At 37.5% G+C, this 21325-nt stretch overlaps 1 protein-coding gene across 1 annotated transcript; it reads left to right on the top strand.

The window, feature by feature from the left end:
* Nucleotides 1–2147: 2147 nt before the first annotated feature.
* On the top strand, nt 2148–20763 carry LOC123788861 (putative inactive serine protease 58). Its single transcript, XM_087860778.1, has 4 exons — nt 2148–2271; nt 11222–11466; nt 12257–12393; nt 12785–20763. Exons 1-4 carry the CDS (start codon nt 2156–2158, stop codon nt 12932–12934), a joined length of 648 nt encoding a protein of 215 aa, XP_087716904.1. The 5' UTR covers nt 2148–2155; the 3' UTR covers nt 12935–20763.
* Nucleotides 20764–21325: the final 562 nt, after the last annotated feature.

The raw sequence follows: 21325 nt of genomic DNA, 5'->3' as shown, positions 1-21325 counted from the left end.
GGGGGAGTTGGGAGGGGTGTCTTACAGGGTTTGAGCTTGTGCTGGATAATTCTGAAGATGGAGTTAGAGAAATGGAATCAGTTCAGAATAGGGTATCTCAGAGGCACCTCGGTGGCTCAGTCAGTAAGTGTCTGCCTTTGGCTCAGGGCGTAATCCCAGGGTGCTGGGATCGAGCCCGCCATCGGCTCCTTGCTCAGCGGGAAGCCTGCTTCTTCCTCTCCCACTCCCCCTGCTTGTGTTCCCTCTCTCGCTGACTGTCTCTCTCTCTCTGTCAAATAAATAAATAAAATCTTTAAAAAAAAAGAAGAGGGTATCTCAGAAGTTTTATTTAGGAGTTGGAGGATTAAAATAGAGATGTCATGGGTAAAGAAATAGCAATAATGTAAAGAAAGGAGATATCAGTTAATATCTGATATTGATCCTTTTGGGGGTCATGAAAAGGCTTTGTCTGTGTCTCTTTCTGAGCATTGTTTTGCACTTTCTCAAATAAAAATGTACTTCAAACTGCATTAGTAAGAAATAGCGTTTACTGAACACCCATTATATACCAAACTTTCTTCCAATCCATTTACATATATTAACACATGTAATTCTCACAACAACCCTAGGAAAGAAGTTGTTAATGATCTTAGTGTACAAGTAAGGAAATTAAGATATAGAGATTTACATAATTTGTTCAAGTTCATACTACTAGTAAGGATACAACCAGAATTCAAATTGAGGCACCTTTTCCCAGAGGATAAGTGGTGTACTATATTTAAGTGTCTGTGCAAAGTATCTTTCCCTATATTCTTAGGCCAGAATTAAAGTTGCAATTTTAATTAATTAATTTTTTTTCCTGCTGGAGTCATGATGACTAGTTTCAGAGCATACCTGCATTCGACTAGTAGGAAAAGTCAGGGAGTTGTAAGAAAGGCTGCATTGCTTGACTGTGGATAGAGCCAAGAATCCTTAAGCCTTTGGAAGATTAGAAATGAGCTAAGCCACTCTGGAAAGCAGCAAAGAGGGTGAGGAGAAGCAGGGAGGTACTATATGAGAAGTGCGTAAATGGAATTTGGAATCAGGTGGACTGAAGTCTGAATCCTTGAACCAACCATCATTCACTAGTTGTATGGCCTCAAGTGTCCTAATGTTAAATTATTTAAAATTAAAAAAAATTTGAATATAGTTGACAGAAAATGTTACATTAATATTAGGTGTGTAATATAGTGATTCGTTAAGTTTATATATTATACTATGTTCACTGTAAGTGTAGCTACCATCTGTCACTATACAGCACTATTAGAATATTACTGACTGTATTCCCTGTGCTGTGCCTCTTATTCCCATGACTTATTCATTTCGTGACTGGAAGCCTGTACCTCCCACTCCCCTTCATCCATTTTTCCCATCCCCTCATCCCCCTGCCCTCTGGTAACCATCAGGTTGTTCTCTGTATTTTTAGGTCTGTTTCTGATTTTTGTTTGTTTATTCATTTGGGTTTTTTTAGATTGTACATATGATTGAAACCATACAGTATTTGTCTTTCTCAGTTTGACTTATTTCACTTAGTATAATATCCTCTAGGTCTATCCATTTTGTTGCAAATGGCACTATCACATCCTTTATTGTGGCTGCATAATATTCCATTGTATCGTCTGTCTTGAGAAAGGAAAACAAAGCTGGACGCATCACAATTCTGGGTTTCAAGATATACCCCAAACTAGTAATCAAAACAGTACAGTACTGGCACAAAAATAAACACATAGATCAATGGAACAGAATAGAGAACCCACAAATAAACCCACAATTATATGGTCAATTAATCTATAACAAGGGAGACAAGAATATACAATGTGGAAAAGACATTTTCTCCAATAAATTCTTAATCTGTAAAATAATATAAAATTTATCCACCCCATAGTTTTTATTTTTCTTTTAAGAATAAAAAATTTTAAAAAGTACATCTAGTGTTTAGTACAGTGTTTGTACATTATGGTTCTCTCATACCATAGTTAGGGGCTAAGTGATTAATGAGTGGTAAATACTGATATTATCTGATACTGGCATCCTGAAATCTCCATAAGCACCCTGAGTTCTCTTTAGTCAGATAGGTTATATCCTTTGATTCTCTTCTCTCTTTGTTCCAGGTGTTGTTTCATATGTTAGTGAAGACATGGAAGGGTTAAATCATCATCTTTACTTATTTTACCTGGATTCCAGTTATCAGTCCTGTGTGGGGACTTTGATCGCATCTCACTGGGTCTTGACGGCAGCACACTGCTTCTTACCGTAAGTAATGGGGACCTGTCCACTCTGTTCCAAGGCTCCAAGGCTCCCTAAATACAGATATATGTGTTGGTGTATATACATATTGGTGTGTACCTGCAATTATACCTCTTGGGAGATAACTCTAGAGTATGTAATTAGGAGTGGAATTGCTGGATAATAGAGGATGCAAATGTTCACTTTTGCACATCTTCTAGCAATTTATAAGCATTTTCCCACATTGGCTATTGTCAAACATTCTTACTATTTTGCTGATTGTGTCAAATTTCTTATTCTCTTAATTTTTTAATCTTTATTAGTAGTGATGATTGGCATAATTTTTTCTCTTTCTTTTCCTTCTCCACCCTCCTCTTTCTGCTAATAGTGTTTCTCCTGGGAAATTCTCTTTCATGTTTTTTGAACATTTCATGACTTTTTAAAAAATTGCTTTGTATGGGGCGCCTGGGTGGCTCAGTCGTTAAGCGTCTGCCTTTGGCTCAGGGCTCTGGGATCAAGCCCCACATCAGGCTCCTCCGCTGGGAGCCTGCTTCTTCCTCTCCCACTCCCCCTGCTTGTGTTCCCTCTCTTGCTGGCTGTCTCTCTCTGTGTTAAATAAATAAATAAATGAATAAAATCTTTAAAAAAATTGCTTTGTAGGACTTCTATATATGCTCTAGTTATTACTCTTTTGTCAATTACATATGTTGGAAATACCTTCTTCCAGTTTGTGGCTCGATCTTCTCTTTATGGTGTATTTTGATAAGAGTTCTTAACTTGAGTATAATTCAATTTGACAATTAAATTATCAATCTTTATTTCTGGTTATTGGGTATTGTGCCTAGTTGAAAATACCCTTTATGACAACAAGATCAGAAAGATATTTCTTCATTTCTAGAGTCTTTAAAGTTTTGATTTCATATTTAAATATTTATATCATTTAGAATTGATTTTTGTGAATGATGTGAAGTAGGGATCCAGTTTCATTTTTTAACATAGTAAGCTGAACGTCCAAATATAATTTATCTAATGGTTCCTTCTTTCTCCAATGATCTGTAACACCACTTCTGTCATCTATCAAAGTTCTTCTATCTGTGCATGTTTCTGGACTCTCTGTACTGTTCCACTGGTTTATTTATTATAGACCAATACCACACTGTCTTAATAATTATGACTTTATTATAATTTGTGATTTCTGATAGGGTAGGCAAGTCATGTTTTCTTTTTAAGCAGGAACACTTATGTATTTTTTAAAATAAATTTTAAAATCAACTTGTCAAGTTCTATGAAAAAGTCTTGTTGGAATTTATTTGGAATTGCTTTGACTCTTGTATCAGTTGGGGAAGAATTAATATTTTTCTGATAATGATTATTCCTAGCCATGGATCTAAGCATAGCTCCCTACTTATTTCAGTTTCCCTTAGATGCATTTCAAGAGTTTTTTATTATCTGCATACATGTCTTGTATATATCTTATTAAATTTATTCTTAAAGCATTTCATGTTTTTCTATTTTATTTTTAATTGATGTACTTTCAGAAAATTATATTTTCTTTCTATTAGCAATGATGGAAATATAGCTGGTATTCATTAAATTTATCTAATAGCATGTTGTTTTGTTATGTTCTCTTACTATAGCTAGTAATCTATGTATATGTTCCTGTGGATTTTCTCTTAACCATCTTTGAAAAGGGCCATTTTCATTATTATTTTAATTCTAAATAATTTTTAAAAGTTTCCACATGATTAAATCTTTCATTACTAAGTTTAGAATTTGGATGGGTAAATTTTGGGGGTTAACTTTCCAAATCAAAGGAAAATCCTTGAGTTCTAGTTTAATTGTTTTGTGGTTAGAGAGTGTGATCTATGTGATATTGATTCTTTGAAAAGAATTGAGACTTGCTTTTGGACCAGTATAAAGTCAATTTTTATAACTCCTTGTGTGTTTGAAAGAATGTACATTCTCTAATTTTAGGTTAGATGTTTCTATATATATCAAACTTTAATTGTGTAGTTCAAGTCTTTGGTATCCTTACTATTTTTTTTTCTTAACATCAATAATTGAGAGATTTGCATTGAAATATTCTTCTGTATTTAGATTGATCAAAATAATCCTATGACTTATTACTTTTTGTTTTTAAAAAAATTTTTTTAGGGTATTTTATTAAGTATATGTAAGTTCAGGTACATTTATAAATGTAGGTGCTTTGTGCATTCCCAATAAATCAAAGCTATTACTATATGTCATTACTTTCTCTCATATAAATAATATTTTTTGTCTTAAAGCCTACTTTTCAGATATTAATATGCCAATCCTGCTTTTTTTGGGGTTGGTTAATATTGTCCTGGTATATCATTTACATCTTTTCTTTTTTTTATAATAATTTTTTATTATGTTATGTTAGTCACCATACAGTATATCCTTAGTTTCTAATGTAGTGTTCCATGATTCATTATTTGCATGTAACAGCCAGTGCACCATGCAATATGCGCCCTCATAATACCCATCACTGGTTTTACATCTTTTCTGCCTTTCTGTATCTTTTTGATTTAAATATGTCTATTAATTTACATGTAGTAGGATTTAAAAAAAGACAGTTTACAATTTCTGTCTTTTAACTGGTGAGTTTAGACCATTGTGTTTATATTGATTATTGTTATACTCAGACTCGTTTCTACTTATTTTGAATTTCTACCCTTTTTATATTTGTCTAAAAATGCTTTTACTCTATTATTTGATTAATATTTTAGATACCTTTTAATTCTTCTTTCATTTTTGTGGAATATACACACTTTCTATTCTTTTAGCCATTGCTTTATAAATTTTAATATGGAGATTTAATGTAACAGAGTTTAAAGTTAAACAATACTTGAATGCCCTTTTTTTTTTTTTTTTTTAAAGATTATTTATTTATTTATTTATTTGATGGAGAGAGAGACAGCCAGCGAGAGAGGGAACACAAGCAGGGGGAGTGGGAGAGGAAGAAGCAGGCTCATAGCAGAGGAGCCTGGTGTGGGGCTCGATCCCAGAACGCCGGGATCACGCCCTGAGCCGAAGGCAGATGCTTAACGACTGAGCCACCCAGGTGCCCCGAATGCCCTTTTTTTTTTAATTTCAAGTTTTTATTAAATTTCTGGTTAGTTAACATATATGGTAAAATTGGTTTCAGGTGTAGAATTTAGTGATTCATCACTTCAATATAGCACTCAGTGCTCATCACAACAGTTGCCCTCCTTAATACCCATCATCCATTTAGCCCATCTCCTGCCCACCTCCCTCCATCAACCCTCAGTTTGTTCTCTATAGTTAAGAGTCTCTTATGGTTTGCATCCCTCTCTCCCCCCCCATGGTCATCTGTTTTGTTTCTTAAATTCCACATGAGTGAAATCATATGGTATTTGTCTTTCCCTGACTGACTTGTTTCGCTTAGCATAATACTGTCTAGCTCCATCTATGTTGTTGCAAATGGCAAGATTTCATTCTTTTTGATGGCTGAGACTATTCCATTGTGTATAAATACACCACCTGTTCTTTATCCATTCATCAGTCAGTGGATACTTGGGCTGCTTCCATAGTTTGGCTATTAACAGATAATGCTGCTATAAACATTGGGGTGCATGTATCTCTTTGAATTAGTATATTTGTATCCTTTGGGCAAATCCCTAGTAGTACAATTGCTGGATCATAGGTTAGTTCCATTTTTAATTTTTTGAGGAACATCCATACTGTTTTCAGAGTGGCTGCACCAGTTTGCATTCCCACCAACAGTGTATGAGGGTTCCCTTTCTCTGCATCCTTGTCAACATCTGTTGTTTGCTGTGTTGTTAATTTTAGCCATTCTGACAGATGACATCTCATCACGGTCTTGATTTGCATTTCTCGGATGCTGACTGATATTGAGCACCTTTTCATGTGTCTGTTAGCCACTGGATGTCTTCTTTGGAAAAATGTATGTTCATGTCTTCTGTCCATTTCTTAACTGGATTATTTTTTTGGGGGGTGTTGAGTTTGATAAGTTCTTTATAGATTTTGGATACTAGCCCTTTATCAGATATGTCATTTGCAAATATCTTCTCCCATTCCATAGGTTGCCTTTTAGTTTTGTTGACTGTTTCCTTTGCTGTGCAGAAACTTTTTATCTTGAGGAAGTCCCAGTAGTTCATTTTTGCTTTTGTTTTCTTTGCCTCTGGTGGTGTGTCTGGCAAGAAGTTGCTGCGGCTGAGCTCAAAGATATTGTTGCCTGTGTTCGCCTGTAGGATTTTTGTGGTTTCCTGTCTCACTTTAAGTCTTTCACCTATTTTGAATTTATTTTGTAAGAAAGTGGTTCAGTTTCATTCTTCTGCATGTGGCTGTCCAGTTTTCCTAATACCATTTATTGAAGAGACTTTTTTCCATTGGGTATTTTTTCCTGTTTTGTCAAAGATTAGTTGACCATATAGTTGTGGGTCCATTTTTGGGTTTTCTGTTCTGTTCCATTGATCTGTGTATCTGTTTTTGTGCCAGTACCATACTATCTTGATGACTACAGCTTTGTAATATGGCTTGAAGTCCAGAATTGTGATGCCTCCAGCTTTGCTTTTCTTTTTCAAGACTGCTTTGGCTATTCAGGGTCTTTTGTGGTTCTATACATATTTTAGGATCGTTTGTTCTAGCTCAGTGAAAAATACTGGTGATATTTTGATAGAGATGGCATTAAATGTGTAAATTGCTTTGGGTAATATAGATGTTTTACCAATATTTGTTCTTCCAATCCTTGAGCATGGAATGTCTTTCCATTTCTTTGTGTCTTCTTCAATTTCTTTCATAAGTGTTCTCTAGTTTTCAGAGTACAGGTCTTTTACCTCTTTGGTTGAATTTATTCTTAGGTATCCTGTGGTTTTTGGTGCAGTTGTAAATGGGATCTATTCCTTGATTTCTCTTTCTGCTGCTTTGTTATTGGTGTATAGAAAATGTAACAGATTTCTGTATGGTGATTTTATAGCCTGTGACTTTGGTGAATTCATTTATCAGTTCTGGTAATATTTTGGTGGAGTCTTTTGGGTTTTCTACACAGAGTATCATGTCATCTGTAAATAGTGAAGGTTTGACTTCTTCTTTGCCAATTTGGATGCCTTTATTTCTTTTTGTTGTCTGATTGCTGTGGTTAGGAATTACAATAGTATGTTAAATAACAGTGATGAGAGTGGACATTGCTGTCTTACTCCTGACTATAGAGGGAAAGCTCTCAGGTTTCCACGCATTGAGGATGATATTACCTGTGGTTCTTTCATATATGGCCTTTATGATGTTGAGGAATGTTCCTTCTATCTCTACTTTCTTGAGGGTTTTTATCAAGAATGGATGCTGTATTTTGTCAGATGCTTTTTCTGCATCTCTTGAGAGGATCATATGGTTCTTATTCGTTCTTTTATTAATGTGGTGTATCACATTGATTGATTTGGGAATCTTGAACCACCCCTGCAGCCCAGAAATAAATCCTACTTGACTGTGATGAATAATTCTTTTAATGTACTGTTGAATTAGATTTGCTAGTATCTTGTTGAGAATTTTTGCATCCATGTTCATCATATTGGCCTGTAAGTCTCCTTTTTAGTGGGGTCTTTGGTTTTGGAATCAAGGCAATGCTGTCTTTGTAGAATGAGTTTGGAAGTTTTCCTTCCATTTCTATTTTTTGGAACAGTCTGGAAAAATAGATATTCTTTATTATCTTTATTTTAATTTATTTTAGAAAGAAAGAGCACATGAGTGGAGGGGCGAGGGGCAGAAGAGGACAGAGAATCTCAAGGAGACTCTTCATTGAACACAGAGCTTGATGTGGGGCTCAGTTTCAAGACCCTGTGATTATAACCTGAGCCAAAATCAAGAGTCAGTTGCTTAACTGACTGAGGCACCCAGGAGCCCCGGTATTAACTCTTCTTTAAATGTCTGGTAGAATTCCCCTGGGAAGCCATCTGTCCCTGGACTTTTGTTTGTTGAGAGATTTTTTGATTACTGATTCAATTTCTTTGCTGGTTATAGGTCTGTTCAAATTTTCTATTTCTTCCTGTTTCAGTTTTGGTAGTTTGTGTGTTTCTAGGAATTTATCCATTTCTTCCAGATAGTCCAGTTTGTTGGCATACACTTTTTCATAGTATTCTCCTGTAATTGCTTGTATTTCTGTGGCGTTGGTTGTGATCTCTCCTCTCATTCATGATTTTATTTATTTGGGCCCTTTCTCTTTTCTTTTTGGTAAGTTTGATAGTGTTTTATCAATTTTATTAATTCTTTGAAAGAACCAGCTGTTAGTTTTGTTGGTCTGTTCTACTGCCTTGTTTCTATATTGTTTATTTCTGGTCCAGCCTTTACTATTTCCATTCTTCTGCTGGCTTTAGGCTTTATTTTCTATTCTTTTTCTAGCTCCTTTAGGTGTAAGGTTAGGTTCTCACAGGCCTTCTTAGTTACATTCCATCCATATCCCTCAGAGGGAACCACTATTCTCTTGTTTCTCCACCACAGTTTAGTTTTGCATGCTGTAGAGTTGCCTTAAGCTGTAATTAACTCACTCTAATTTGCCTGAATCATCTATTTATCATGAACTCTTTTTTTCAGTATAAACCTCTGTATTTACTTATAAACATTTTATGATAAATTAAATCACAAAATTTCTTAAGGGAAGAAAAAAAGAAATAGAGGAAGGAGAAGAAAAAATATTAGAGGGCACCAGTTTTAGATAGTTATTCAGTTAACACTGTCAGCACTAATGACTTTCCTTTAGCAAGAAAGGAGGGTAATCTTAGCAACAGAAAAAGCCAATTTGATAAACATAGATGCACAAGAGAGTTACTACAACTGATTTAAACAATAAGTTCGGCCTAACATTTCCTTAGGTTGTATAATTAAAACACCAAGTACTCATTAATTCCCAAGGTATAGAAATGGAGTGATGGGGGTCATTAAGCAATCTCTCATTTAGAAAGATAAGAGATAAAGAATCTTTTTTTTTTTTAAAGATTTTATTTATTTATTTGACAGAGAGAGAGACAGCCAGCGAGAGAGGGAACACAGCAGGGGGAGTGGGAGAGGAAGAAGCAGGCTCCCAGCGGAGGAGCCTGATGCGGGGCTTGATCCCAGAATGCCGGGATCACACCCTGAGCCAAAGGCAGATGCTTAACCACTGAGCCACCCAGGTGCCCCAAGAGGGAAAGAATCTTAACATGAAGGTTTCTTTCCTTTCTGTTCTAATGTATCTGTCAAATGAACAATCTTGCTCTTGTCAAAAGTTCCTCCCAGTAGCCACTGCAATTTCATATTGTTCTGGAGGAATTATGCCAATTGGAGAGAGATCATATGAATTTAAGCACAAAGGGATCATGTGTTTGGTATAGAGAACCAAATAGACTGAGATGATATAATGAGAAGTGCAACAGTCAGTGAAAACAACTTGGCCAAAGACCAGTCATCCCCACCTGGGGGCCCAGCAAATCCTTTACTGCAAGTAGATGAAACAAAGTATGACAGTTCTCAGGAACACAGCAAAACTAAGGAAAATCCTTATAATGTCCAATGTCTTGTAAAAGTGACCCGAAGAAAAATTTGCCTAAAGGATGTTGCTCTGATGAGACCTTTTAAACTTGTCAGTCCTTGGGCTTGGCTCAAGGATGAATTTATCAGGCCTATTCCTGTCCTATCTCTTTATTTTAATTTTATTTTTTGAAATATTTTATTTATTTATTTATTTTGAAGAGAGCAAGAAAGGAGAGAATGAGTACGAGTGGGGATTTGGGGGGAGGGGCAGAGGGGGAGGGAGAGGCACAAGCAGACTCCAAGCTGAGTGCAGAGCCCCACACAGGGCTTGATTCTACAACCTCGAGATCATGACCTGAGCCAAAATCAAGAGTCAGATGCTTAACCAACTGAGCCACTCAGGGTGCCCCCCCCCCACCCTGGTTCTATCTCTTTAGACTTTATGTGATAACTCTCTACAAGGTGACAAAGACAGACTGAGAGACAGGTGGTACTGTTGTTAGGAGACAATATAATCTTAGCATTTGGGAGCTTAACAAAAAAAATTTGTGCTCAGTACTAATGTGGTACTTATCTCACTCTTGTGGTTGGAGAAATACCTGAGTGGGAGACTCAGGAGCCTCACTGGAGAGCCCCGTTCTGAATTTAGAGTCTTCAGACATGTTAGTGAGTGGATCTCAACTGGGTCTCAGGGGAACATGCAAGACTTTTGACTATTCTTTTCCCAAAGGACCACCAGAAAACCCTGTTAATCCAGCAGTTTTGAGAGACATGAGTAGAGCACAGTATATTCAGGTGATCCTCCCTAGCTTTAGAATATTTAAACTCTCGGGGCGCCTGGGTGGCTCAGTCGTTAAGCGTCTGCCTTCGGCTCAGGGCGTGATCCCGGTGTTCTGGGATCGAGCCCCACATCAGGCTCTTCCACTATGAGCCTGCTTCTTCCTCTCCCACTCTCCCTGCTTGTGTTCCCTCTCTCATTGGCTTTCTCTCTCTGTCAAATAAATAAATAAAATCTTTAAAAAAAAAGAACATTTAAACTCTCAAAGCTGTTACTCACTTCCTCTGTACAATTTCACATTTCCTCTTCCCCTCAACTCCCAAAGGAGCCTCCCTAATAGAGCCTACTACTTTCATAAAAGCCTTCACTATCCATTTGCATCCTTCTTTCTACTGTTTCTCAGTCTTGAATTGGAGCTTCTCTCTAGAATTATGCTAAGAGTAGAGTCCAAGCCATTGCATTGCTTAACTCCGGGAGGCACTATTCACATTATAGTCTATGTGAATAGCAGCCCGTTGGCTTGTATGATGTACAATCTGCATCACCACACGTGGCAGCTACACATAAAGGATGAAGTGGACAAAAATGAGAGGAAAAGGTTAAATGGGTTACCATAGAAGGAAATTGTGTGTGTGTGTGTGAAATTAGCCTTGGGATCTGGGAGTATTAATCTTTTTTCTCTTTTTCATTTTTCAGCGATCTTCAGATCATCTTCTATGGCAGTTCCATAAATCCTGGAGACTTTACTGGGGAGATTGTACCTTATGAGAGGGTCATCATTCACCCAAACTTCACTGTTACCTCTCCTAAAGATGACCTCATGCTGATAAAGCTGTCTCTACCTTTTACCTTCTCCACCAGGAGTTTTCGGTTGTCTACTCTCAAGAATGAAGTGAAAGATTGCTTGATTCTCACTTGGTTAGACAACAAAGACTTTATTGGTGAGTGACTATCAAAAAGAAGAGTTGGTTCTTGGATATATTCACATCTTTAGGATCTCTAAGGAATTAGGGGAAGGAATTGGAACTTATAGGGCTAGTGCCAGATTTCTAAGCACATATGTAAAGCTAGAAATGGAGCAACAGTATGGGCTTTCTAGAGTAGAAGAATGATCTTTAGACTTTGGGAATAAAATCCTAAATCAAGATGTTGCGTGAATGTATCACATTGGGACACACTGTAGGGGCTAGAATCCAAGGTCTATGTTTGAGTATTGATTCTAACATTTGTTATAGGTTTATGAACAAATTCTTTCACTTCTTTGAATCTTAATTTGCAAATTTGTGAGAATCATATTTTCCCTTTACCTAACAGGAGTGATATTGTTATCAATTACAACAATGGTAGTAACTACCATTTGTCAATCACTAAGTATGTACCAGGCACGAAGCGTCCTATACATATTATATAGTCATCATCACATAATCATGTAGATAAGTATCCTTGGAATTTATATCTTATAAGACAGGAAAACGAAGACTCAGGGAAATTAATTATCCAAGATCATGAACTTGGCAATGACAGAGCTTGGATTCCGATCTTGTTTGATGTGTGGAGTGTCTTAGCAACCACCCCTGATGCTGATCATCTGTCAGAGATGATAAATTGAGCAGGAGGATGTGTTTGATCCATGGTCATTCATTCTTACTGAGTGGAAGCCCTGAAGGAGGAGGCAGGATGCCTTCTGAAAAGGCAAACAGGAATCAAAGTCTCCTTATTTCTTGTGTTTAGGAAATTCAAACTATAAGCTGCGAAGAGTCGGGATCCGATTGAGGTCTAATATAAACTGCAAAAAAATACTGGGTGAAAAACTGCTTGAAGACATGTTCTGTATAGGACCCACGCTAGGAAGCCAAGAGCCCTGCCAGGTAAGTCTTCTTACTTCATTTGCCCCTAAGCTCAGTCTTTACTCTTTGTGTCTCTCATCCTTCTTCGAGAGGCTGGATTTTTCAGTCAGGCTAGGAACTCAGAGAGTAAGGGGGCTGAAGAATGATGACTCTTTCTTCTCCACCCTGTGATAGAGATGAATGAAATAGATTTTTGGGTGGAAAGCTATCTTCCAGCTACTGCTTGGAAATATCCATGCAGGGATGACTAGGAGGTGTAGGGGTCATTAGTGCAATGGAAAGAAGCTTTCATACTGTATTCTTATATCTTGGACACCTTTGCATGGCAAATGTAGTAACTTTCATTTTTGTTCAGGTGTTGAGGAAATCTCAGGTGGGAAGGAATTTCTGATCCCTCTACTCTATCTGGCAGGTGGTCACAGCTGCACCAGCCATTTGTGGTGGTGAATTACAAGGAATTTTGTCTTGGGAAACTGGATGTATTCTAACAGGATACACTGTTGTCTTCACTGACCTACACAACTACGTTCCATGGATCAAGAACATTATGTCTACAAAATAAGCTGATATAGAGCTCCATTGACACCCTTACCTCCCAGCTGATCCACAGCAACCCCATTATGTATCTCAGTCCCAGTCTTTCCTAGGATCTAGGTTTGATTGGAGTTCCAAAAGAGATCGTTGATGACTCCTGGGTGTTGGCATGACTCTAGTCTCTTTAACTGCTCCTTCACTTATTCCTGACTCATGACTAAATGTTTATAACATTGAAAACATGAGTGCTGGTCTCAGGAGGTGGAATTCACCGAGGAATCTATTTGGATTCTACCAACTCAGATATTTCTGTTAAAACACTCTCTGCCTTATCTTAAGAACACAAAAAACAAGTGGAAATGAGGGATAATAACTACCAGGAGTCTGTCTGGGCAAAGTGTAACCATATAGCTGAGCAATAATTTGCCAAAAGTTGGTTAGATGATTAGCAGTTTTTCTGATGACCAAGTCTCTCCTGTGTAAGTGCGTGCGTACGCGTGTGTGTGTGTGTGTGCGTGTGTGTATGGATGGTTGTAGTTAGTTCCCATTAGTTTGTGTGTGTGTGTGTGTGTGTGTGTATACGTTTGTGTGTATAGCTGGTTGTAGTTAGTTCCCATTAGTTACTTAAAAGATCTATAGAATTTAGATTTGCTTAGGTTTACTGAGACCACCCAAAGGTCATTGTAATATTTGGAACAAATAAGGACTTTTGTATTTTGAATGAAAGCTGTAATGCATATTCGTAAACGATAGGATGGGATTTTTTCCAATACATTTTCCTTCTGGTTTACTGCTTTTTATTTAAAATCACACATACTTGCTTAAAGGGGGCAAAGTGGTGGAGTTCATGCGGATTTTGCCTGGGAGCTTTCATACATGCCCTGCATACATCTGTACAGCACCTGCACTCATGAGCACACACTTTCATCCACAAGCACACTCCGAAGACGCTTGTCATTCCAAAAATGTGTTTTCCACATACTACTTTTCACTAATCCATGAAAGATTAAACTGATTTTAAACTAAAGCCTATCCATTTTCATATAAAATATTGAGCATTCAGGAAATTTGTCTCTGAAGTGTGAAATGCATTTTTGTTTTGCCCCATGCTGTGAAATATTGGGATTTCTTAAAATTCAAATTGCTATCCAGTTGATTAAATCACCTATTTTTACAGATTCACAAATCAAAACATTTATCTTTTTTTTAGTATTTATTTATTTATTTATTTATTTTTTAATGTTTTTTAAATTATATTATGTTAGTCACCATACAGTACACCCCTGGTTTTTGATGTAAAGTTCGATGATTCATTAGTTGTTTATAACACCCAGGGCACCATGCGAAACATTTATCTTTTAAAGACTCTCATGTGGATTAGAGATAATGTGGGAATTGCATTATATGCAGAGGAACAGTGTAGGAATTAACAGCGGCTACTAATTTTGACACTTTCCACCTCTTTCACCCTTTTGTTGCCTAGTTAATTCCTACTACTCCTGGTTGCTAACAATCCTTTTCATCCTTGCCGTATGCCAAGTTGTGTATTGTCTGAACTAGTTGCAAGCAAACTTTTTACTGGGATAATCTTCCTAACGACCTACCCTGAGTCCTGTCCTCTGTTTTCTGGTTTCATGCTTACAGATCTTTCTCCATTCCACTGCCGTTGTTCCAGGCTGAGTCATGTGTTTTAATTACAAGTCTTTTCTTATTTATTGGGTCATAAATTCTTCAATTTGGGGCCTTCTTGCTTCTTTATATCTTCTGGACTTGAGTTTTTTGTGTATGAATTACCTTCTCTCTTTCTCATCTCATTCCTCAATTTGAGAAGGAAAAGGTAAGTCTACCTATCTATCCAGCTGTTTTACCTTCTATCTATCTATCTATCTATCTATCTATCTATCTATCTATATCTATATCTATCTATGATCTATTATCTATCTAATCATCATCTCATCACATCTGTGTATCTAACTGAACCGGGACTGTTTATCACACTACTAATTTTTGGAGTGTGTGAATACTTTTCTAATTATCCTATCAATTTCACCTAAACTCCAGTCCTGTGTATGATTGATTCCAAAGACTTTTTTCTCTTTTCTTTTTTTTTTTTAAACTATTTTCCATTTTACGTTAGTCTACTAAGAATTTCAGGTATCACATCTACCTTTCTCTCCTGACATGTCCACCAACAACTGCTCATTTCTTTCTAGCTCTTTTTTCTCTTTACATGGGCTAGGGCTAATGTTCCATGACCTTCTCTGTAGTTTAAATACTTTTCATTTAAATGGATCCTTGATACCAAGCTACAGATTTTAGTATCATAATTGAAGAACACAACAATGGGAGCAGGAATGCTTGCCCTGTTTGGTCAAGTGGATGGCTTTTCTCTGCACTCTGGTTCCCCATCCTGTCTCCAACCTTATGATTCAGTCATGTCTGACCTTCAGATCAGGAGGATAAGGATCACCTCTTGGGTACATACTTTTCTTTGTATAGTACTTCAAAGATCCCTTCTAAACTCATGTGAATATGTTACATATTTGGCTTTTATTTACCCCTCAATGTGATTATGGGCCTTCATTTCTGTTGGTTCCCTGGGTAAACTCTTGTAAGCTCACCATTTTTATTACCACATACTTGCCTACCACTTACATGCTTCTGACATCAAAACTTTTCTTCCTCAGTCCATGTCCTTCTTTGGAAATATGTAGGGGACTAATACTCAGTTTCGGTTGACTGTGGTTCAGTTCTCAGCCTAGAATTGACAAACTGTACGTTTGGAAAATCAATGAGCTTTGGTTTTTAGATTTGCTTAATTTATAACACAAGACTTAGACCTGACGATCTTGGTGGTGGACACTGACTTCCCTCCCAGCGTCCACTTCACCCCTCCTCTGTTAGGTCACAGTCATGCTCTAGGGTGCAGTCTGCATTGACTTAAACTTATCAGTGAACTGCCTGAGTTTGGTTTGGGGATGGATACATGATGCAGTTTGGCTTATTAAACATCAGTCCATCTACACTCAGTGTTGAGAAAACATCGTAATGAGTCCATGTTGAGACCTTGTTTTGGGCAGTAGTGGCAGGTGAATGAGACTGATCAGAGTTGCTCCTGTCACTTGGCAACCATCAGGGAAGCTGCCTGAGGATGAAGTGCATCCACAGACATCAAAACAAGAGAATTGCCCAGAAATGTAGCAGAAGTCCTGATAAAACCAGTCCAGAATTTAAGTCTTCTCTCTGGATGTTTTTAGTTATATAATCCACTATGAAATTCCTTTCAGTGTTTAAGACAACTTGAATTGGGCTTTCCATTGCTATAATTAAAAATATCTCAAGTGATACAGTTTCCAAAGTTTCTTCTATCTCTGCCATCAATCTAGACCAATGTGTGCTAAGTGTTTTATATATTCATTCTTATTAATTTTCATGGAATACGTGTGGAGTCATTTTTATTAGACACAAACATTCTGCATCTCCTCAGACCTCAACTGCCTCTTTGTTTTCAAAGGCTTTGCCTGTCTCCTTGATCATACTGCTACCACTTTTTCGGGGCTCTGTAAACTGGCTGGAGGCAGAGTTGAAACTCTGAGCATGAATAGCTCTCATGTCCCTAAGCTGAGCCTATCCACTCCAAGTTGCCACACTACTTTAAAGCTTGTATACAAAGGCACACTTTCAGGCCTTATTTTGGGCTTTCTGAGTGACTGTTAAGGGGAAGATGGTATCATGAATTCTGAGTATTTGTAACCTGGGGCATGAGCCTTGACCAATGAGAAATGAGACAGGGGAGCCACGCAGATAAACTCCCACTGTTCTTGCTCTGCTGTGGGCTGCTCTGTGGTGTGGGTTTGTCTCTCACCTTTCCCTGTAGCTTTGCTTCATGTCTCTCCTTGCCTCATTTCCACTTACTCCTTACTCTTACTGCCCTCGCTTTGTAACTTTCAAATCATGGCAGGTCTTTAATCCTTGCCTCTGCCTCGAAAAGACCATCTTTATTCTAATAAGGCAACTGAAGTTCAGGGATGAGTTTGTTCAAAATCAGTCAGCAGCAGCCCTTGGATTTGCATCTGCATCTCACACCAAGCCAAATTGCTGTAAATGTTTCTAAATATCTACTTTCAGGTTTGTAATGTTTTTTTCACAGAACATAACGAACAGTTCAGGAACTAGCACTGGTCCATGGACTATCACTGTCCTGATAATATTAGCACTACAAAAGCCTTGGGGTCTAGAGTTATGTTCTTTTTGCCATCTCTCCCCCGTATCTTCTTCCTATAGTACTCACTGCTGGTGGATGTGAGTGGTTGGGAGGATGTCAAAGGGACTTATAATTTATCTATTTATGTATTAAGTAATTTATACTTCATTGCTTTCCTTCTTAGAGATGGAATTATTTTTTTAAATTTTTTTGTATTAGGTTCAGTTAGCGAGCATATAGTACATCATGTTTTTGATGTAGTGTTCAGTGACTCATTAGCTGCATATAACACCCTGTGCTCATCACAACATGTGCCCTCCTTAATACCCATCACCCAGTCACCCCATCTCCCCAACCACCTCCCTTCTGTAACCCTCAATTTGTTTCCCAGAGTCCAGAGTCTCTCATGGTTTGTCTCCCTCTCTGATTTCTTCCCCTTCAGTTTTCCCTCCCTTCCCCTGTGGTCCTCTGCTCTATTCCTTATGTTTCACATATGAGTGAAACCATATGATAATTGTCTTTCTCTGCTTGATTTATCCCACTTAGCATAATTCCCTCCAGTTCCATCCATGTTGATGCAAATGGTGGGTATTCATCCTTTCTGATGACTGAATAATATTCCATTGTATATATGTATCACATCTTCTTTATCCATTCATCTGTTGAAGGATATCTCAGCTCCTTCCACAGTTTGGCCATTGTGGACATTGCTGCTGTGAACAGTGGGGGGCATGTGCCCCTTCTTTTTACTACATCTGTGTCTTTAGGGTAAATACCTAGTAGTGCAATCACTGGGTTGTAGGGTAGCTCTATAATCTTGAGGAACCTCCATACTGTTTTCCAGAGAGGCTATACCAGCCTGCATACCCACCAACAATGTAAGAGAGTTCCACTTTCTCCACATCTTCTCCAACATTTGTTGTTTCCTTGTTGTTAATTTTTGCCATTCTAACTGGTGTAAGGTGGTATCTCATTATGGTTTGATCATTGAACACTACATCAAAATCTTATGATGTACTATATGCTGGCTAACTGAACATAAAAAAAAACAACAAAAAAAAAACCCCAAAAAGAGACAATTAACTGTGTGCTGGGGTAAGTTATTTAAACCTTCTAAACCTTAGTTTTGTCATTCCAAAAGGGGGATATAATAATTAGTGACTAAGGGCTCAGACTATGGAGTTAGCTGGCATTTGCATCCTTGCTTCATTACTTAAAACTTATGAGAATCTTGGTTATGTTATATAACCTCTATCTATTTCACTTTCCTTATATATTAAAATAGAGATAATGCTACTACTACCACATAGATTAGTTGCGGATTATAAATTACATGTTATGTATCTAGTTCTTAAAAGATGGCATAGTACATAGTAAGAGCTCCATAAATATTAGATACTACTTTAGGAATAGGGTTGTTGTAGTGGTTGAATGAGATAACCAATGTAAAGCATCTGACATATGATAGGTATGCAATAAATTGAGACCATTACTCGATCATTAGATCCCTAAGAAGCACATCACCTCTTTTTTTGCTACCGCAAATTATAATACTTTTGCCTTCGAAATCAATTTCTATCTTAACTGTATTTTATTTACAAAACTTTTGATGTAACTTAATTTTATTGAAGTATAATTTTTGAAAATTTTTTATTATGTTAGTCACTATACAGTACATCATTAGTATACATCATTGAAGTATAATTAACATACAATGTTACATTAGTTTCAGGTATACAATGTTTCAATTCAACAATTCTTTTTTTTTTTTTTAAGATTTTATTTATTTGACAGAGAGAGACACAGTGAGAGAGGGAACACAAGCAGGGGGAGTGGGAGAGGGAGAAGCAGGCTTCCCACTGAGCAGGGAGCCCAACGCGGGGCTCGATCCCAGGACCCTGGGATCATGACCCAAGCTGAAGGCAGACGCTTAACAACTGACCCACCCAGGCGCCCCTCAATTCAACAATTCTGTACATTACTCAGTGCTTACCATAATTGTAGTCACCAACTGTCACTGTACGATATTATAGTATTATTCACTGCATTTCCTATGCTGTACTTTTTATCTCCATGACTTTTTATTTTATAATTGTAAGTTTCTACCTCTTAATCCCCTTTATCTGTTTCACCCATTCCCCACCCACCCCTCCTCCCCCTACCACCAGTTTGGTTTCGCACATCACTTCTTTCTGAAGGTCACAACACATATATACATGTATCAAAGAGCGTTTGGATTCTCAACTGGCAAAACTTTTTTGGAAAAGAAAACCTGGGGAATTCGTATTGATTTACACATACATTTATTCCTCTTTTAATGAAAACTTACTGAATACATGCAATGTGTTAGATTCTGTGAGGACTATAAAAAAGTAGATCCTGCCCCAGAACTAAGAACTGTGAACTCAAAGCCACATAACTGAGATAGGACGTATCCACAGATAACTAGTGCAATGCTGAACTGCTGGGTTCTAGAGGAGACATACGGGGTGCTTAGGAAATCCCACCGAGGAGGAGATCACATCTAGGTAGAGAAACAGGTCACTTGAGAGAGTCATCACTTAAGAGAGGACCTTGAGCCAGTCCTTAAAGTATTAGTAGAACGTTCATAGACATAGATGGGAAAAGAGGGCATTTCAGGAGTCAGACTCAGCATGAACAGAAGTCTGATTTTAGGGAGATAGGAACAGCATTTGGTAAGTAAGCCTTTGACAAACACTAAGTAGTCCAGAATGGGGATAGTACAGGGGAAGTGTGCACAGAAAATTGGCTGCATATAACTGGAAGGGTGGGTCATGGATCAAGTGTGACAGATTCTGATTACAGTGGTTACATTTATTCCTTGTCTCACTGGTTTCCAGGAGGAGAGATTGTTCCTACACACTCCTGACCTGTTGCCCTATTCCCTCCCCTACTCCTAATGGAAGGTGGAGGGATCTTTCTGTGTGTTGAGTTCAGGGGCAGACACGAAGCCCAGCGGCCTTTTTTCCTCCTGTTGTTTCTCTGAGACCCAGAGACCCACAAGAAGCCCAGCAACTTCATGTGGTGGGTTTTGCAGAGGCAGAGCCAGAAAAGCGGTGAGGGTGGGGGGAAGCCTACATTTCCTTTTTATCCCTATTTAGGATGCACTGATCCCACCTATCTAAGCCTGTATTTCAGCCAACTTGTCAGTGATAGGCTTCTATATATTTATGTATATTTACATGTTTATCTCCATCAATCTCTCTTCCTTTTTTGTGTGTTCTTGGATATGTTATATCATAACATAACAAGACGGAACCCAAAAGTATCAATATCCTATTAATACAGCAGAACACACCTTGAATCTTACCTCCAATGCGACAGGGTAGAAGGTGGACATATCCACCCCCCTTCTCTCTGAGAGTGTCTTTGAACCTTCCATCAGAGGAGCTGGTCATCAGAAAAAGCAGTTTTCTCTGTTCTGCCTCAGTCTTTCCAGCAAATCATTTTGCCCATCTGATAGGTGGGAACTGATATCTTATTGTAACCTTAATGTGGATTTCTCTTATAATGAGTGAAGATTAACATCATTTTTATAAGGGCCATTAGTATATCTTTCTTTGAGGACAATTTGTTTTTATTTTTTACTTTTCCTGTTAGGTTTTAATCTATTTTCTTGATTCTAAGAACTTTTTATATATTAAGGAGATTAGCTTTTTATCTGTGATATAATATACCAATATTTTCTCCAGATTTGTCTATTGTGTTTGACTTAGGTTAAAGTCATTTTGACAAGCAAAAGTTAAACCTTAAAAAATATTTATGTGGTCAAATTTGTCTATCATTTATTTTATGTTTCTTTTTTTTTCTTTTGCAGTTTCAACTATTTATTTATTTACATTTTATGTTGTTTTTACTTTATTATTTTTTTAATGATTTTTTATTATATTATGTTAGTCACCATACAGTACATCCCCGGTTTCCGATATAAGGCTCGATGATTCATTAGTTGTGTATAACACCCAGTGCACCATGCAATACGTGCCCTCCTTACTACCCATCACCGGTCTATCCCATTCCCCCACCCCCCTCCCCTCTGAAGTCCTCAGTTTGTTTCTCACAGTCCATAGTCTCTCATGCTTCATTCCCCCTTCTGATTACCCCCCCCTTTCTTTATCCCTTTCTTCCCCTACCCATCATCCTAGTTCTTATGTTCCATAGATGAGAGAAATCATATGATAGTTGTCTTTCTCT

This window comes from Ursus americanus, chromosome 3 (assembly GCF_024610735.1).
Source record: "Ursus americanus isolate L20-20 chromosome 3, mUrsAme1.1.p, whole genome shotgun sequence".
In the NCBI taxonomy this organism is placed as follows: domain Eukaryota; kingdom Metazoa; phylum Chordata; class Mammalia; order Carnivora; family Ursidae; genus Ursus; species Ursus americanus.
The sequence above is the reverse complement of the archived record's forward strand: the minus strand, read 5'-3'. Positions and strand labels throughout refer to the sequence as shown.

Excerpts from the sequence above, each read along its gene's own strand:
- LOC123788861 (XM_087860778.1), top strand. The coding sequence starts at position 2,156 with ATGGAAGGGTTAAATCATCATCTTTACTTATTTTACCTGGATTCCAGT. Across the intron at positions 11,467-12,256 it reads AGACAACAAAGACTTTATTG|GAAATTCAAACTATAAGCTG; the intron begins GTGAGTGACTAT and ends TCTTGTGTTTAG. Across the intron at positions 12,394-12,784 it reads GAAGCCAAGAGCCCTGCCAG|GTGGTCACAGCTGCACCAGC; the intron begins GTAAGTCTTCTT and ends TCTATCTGGCAG.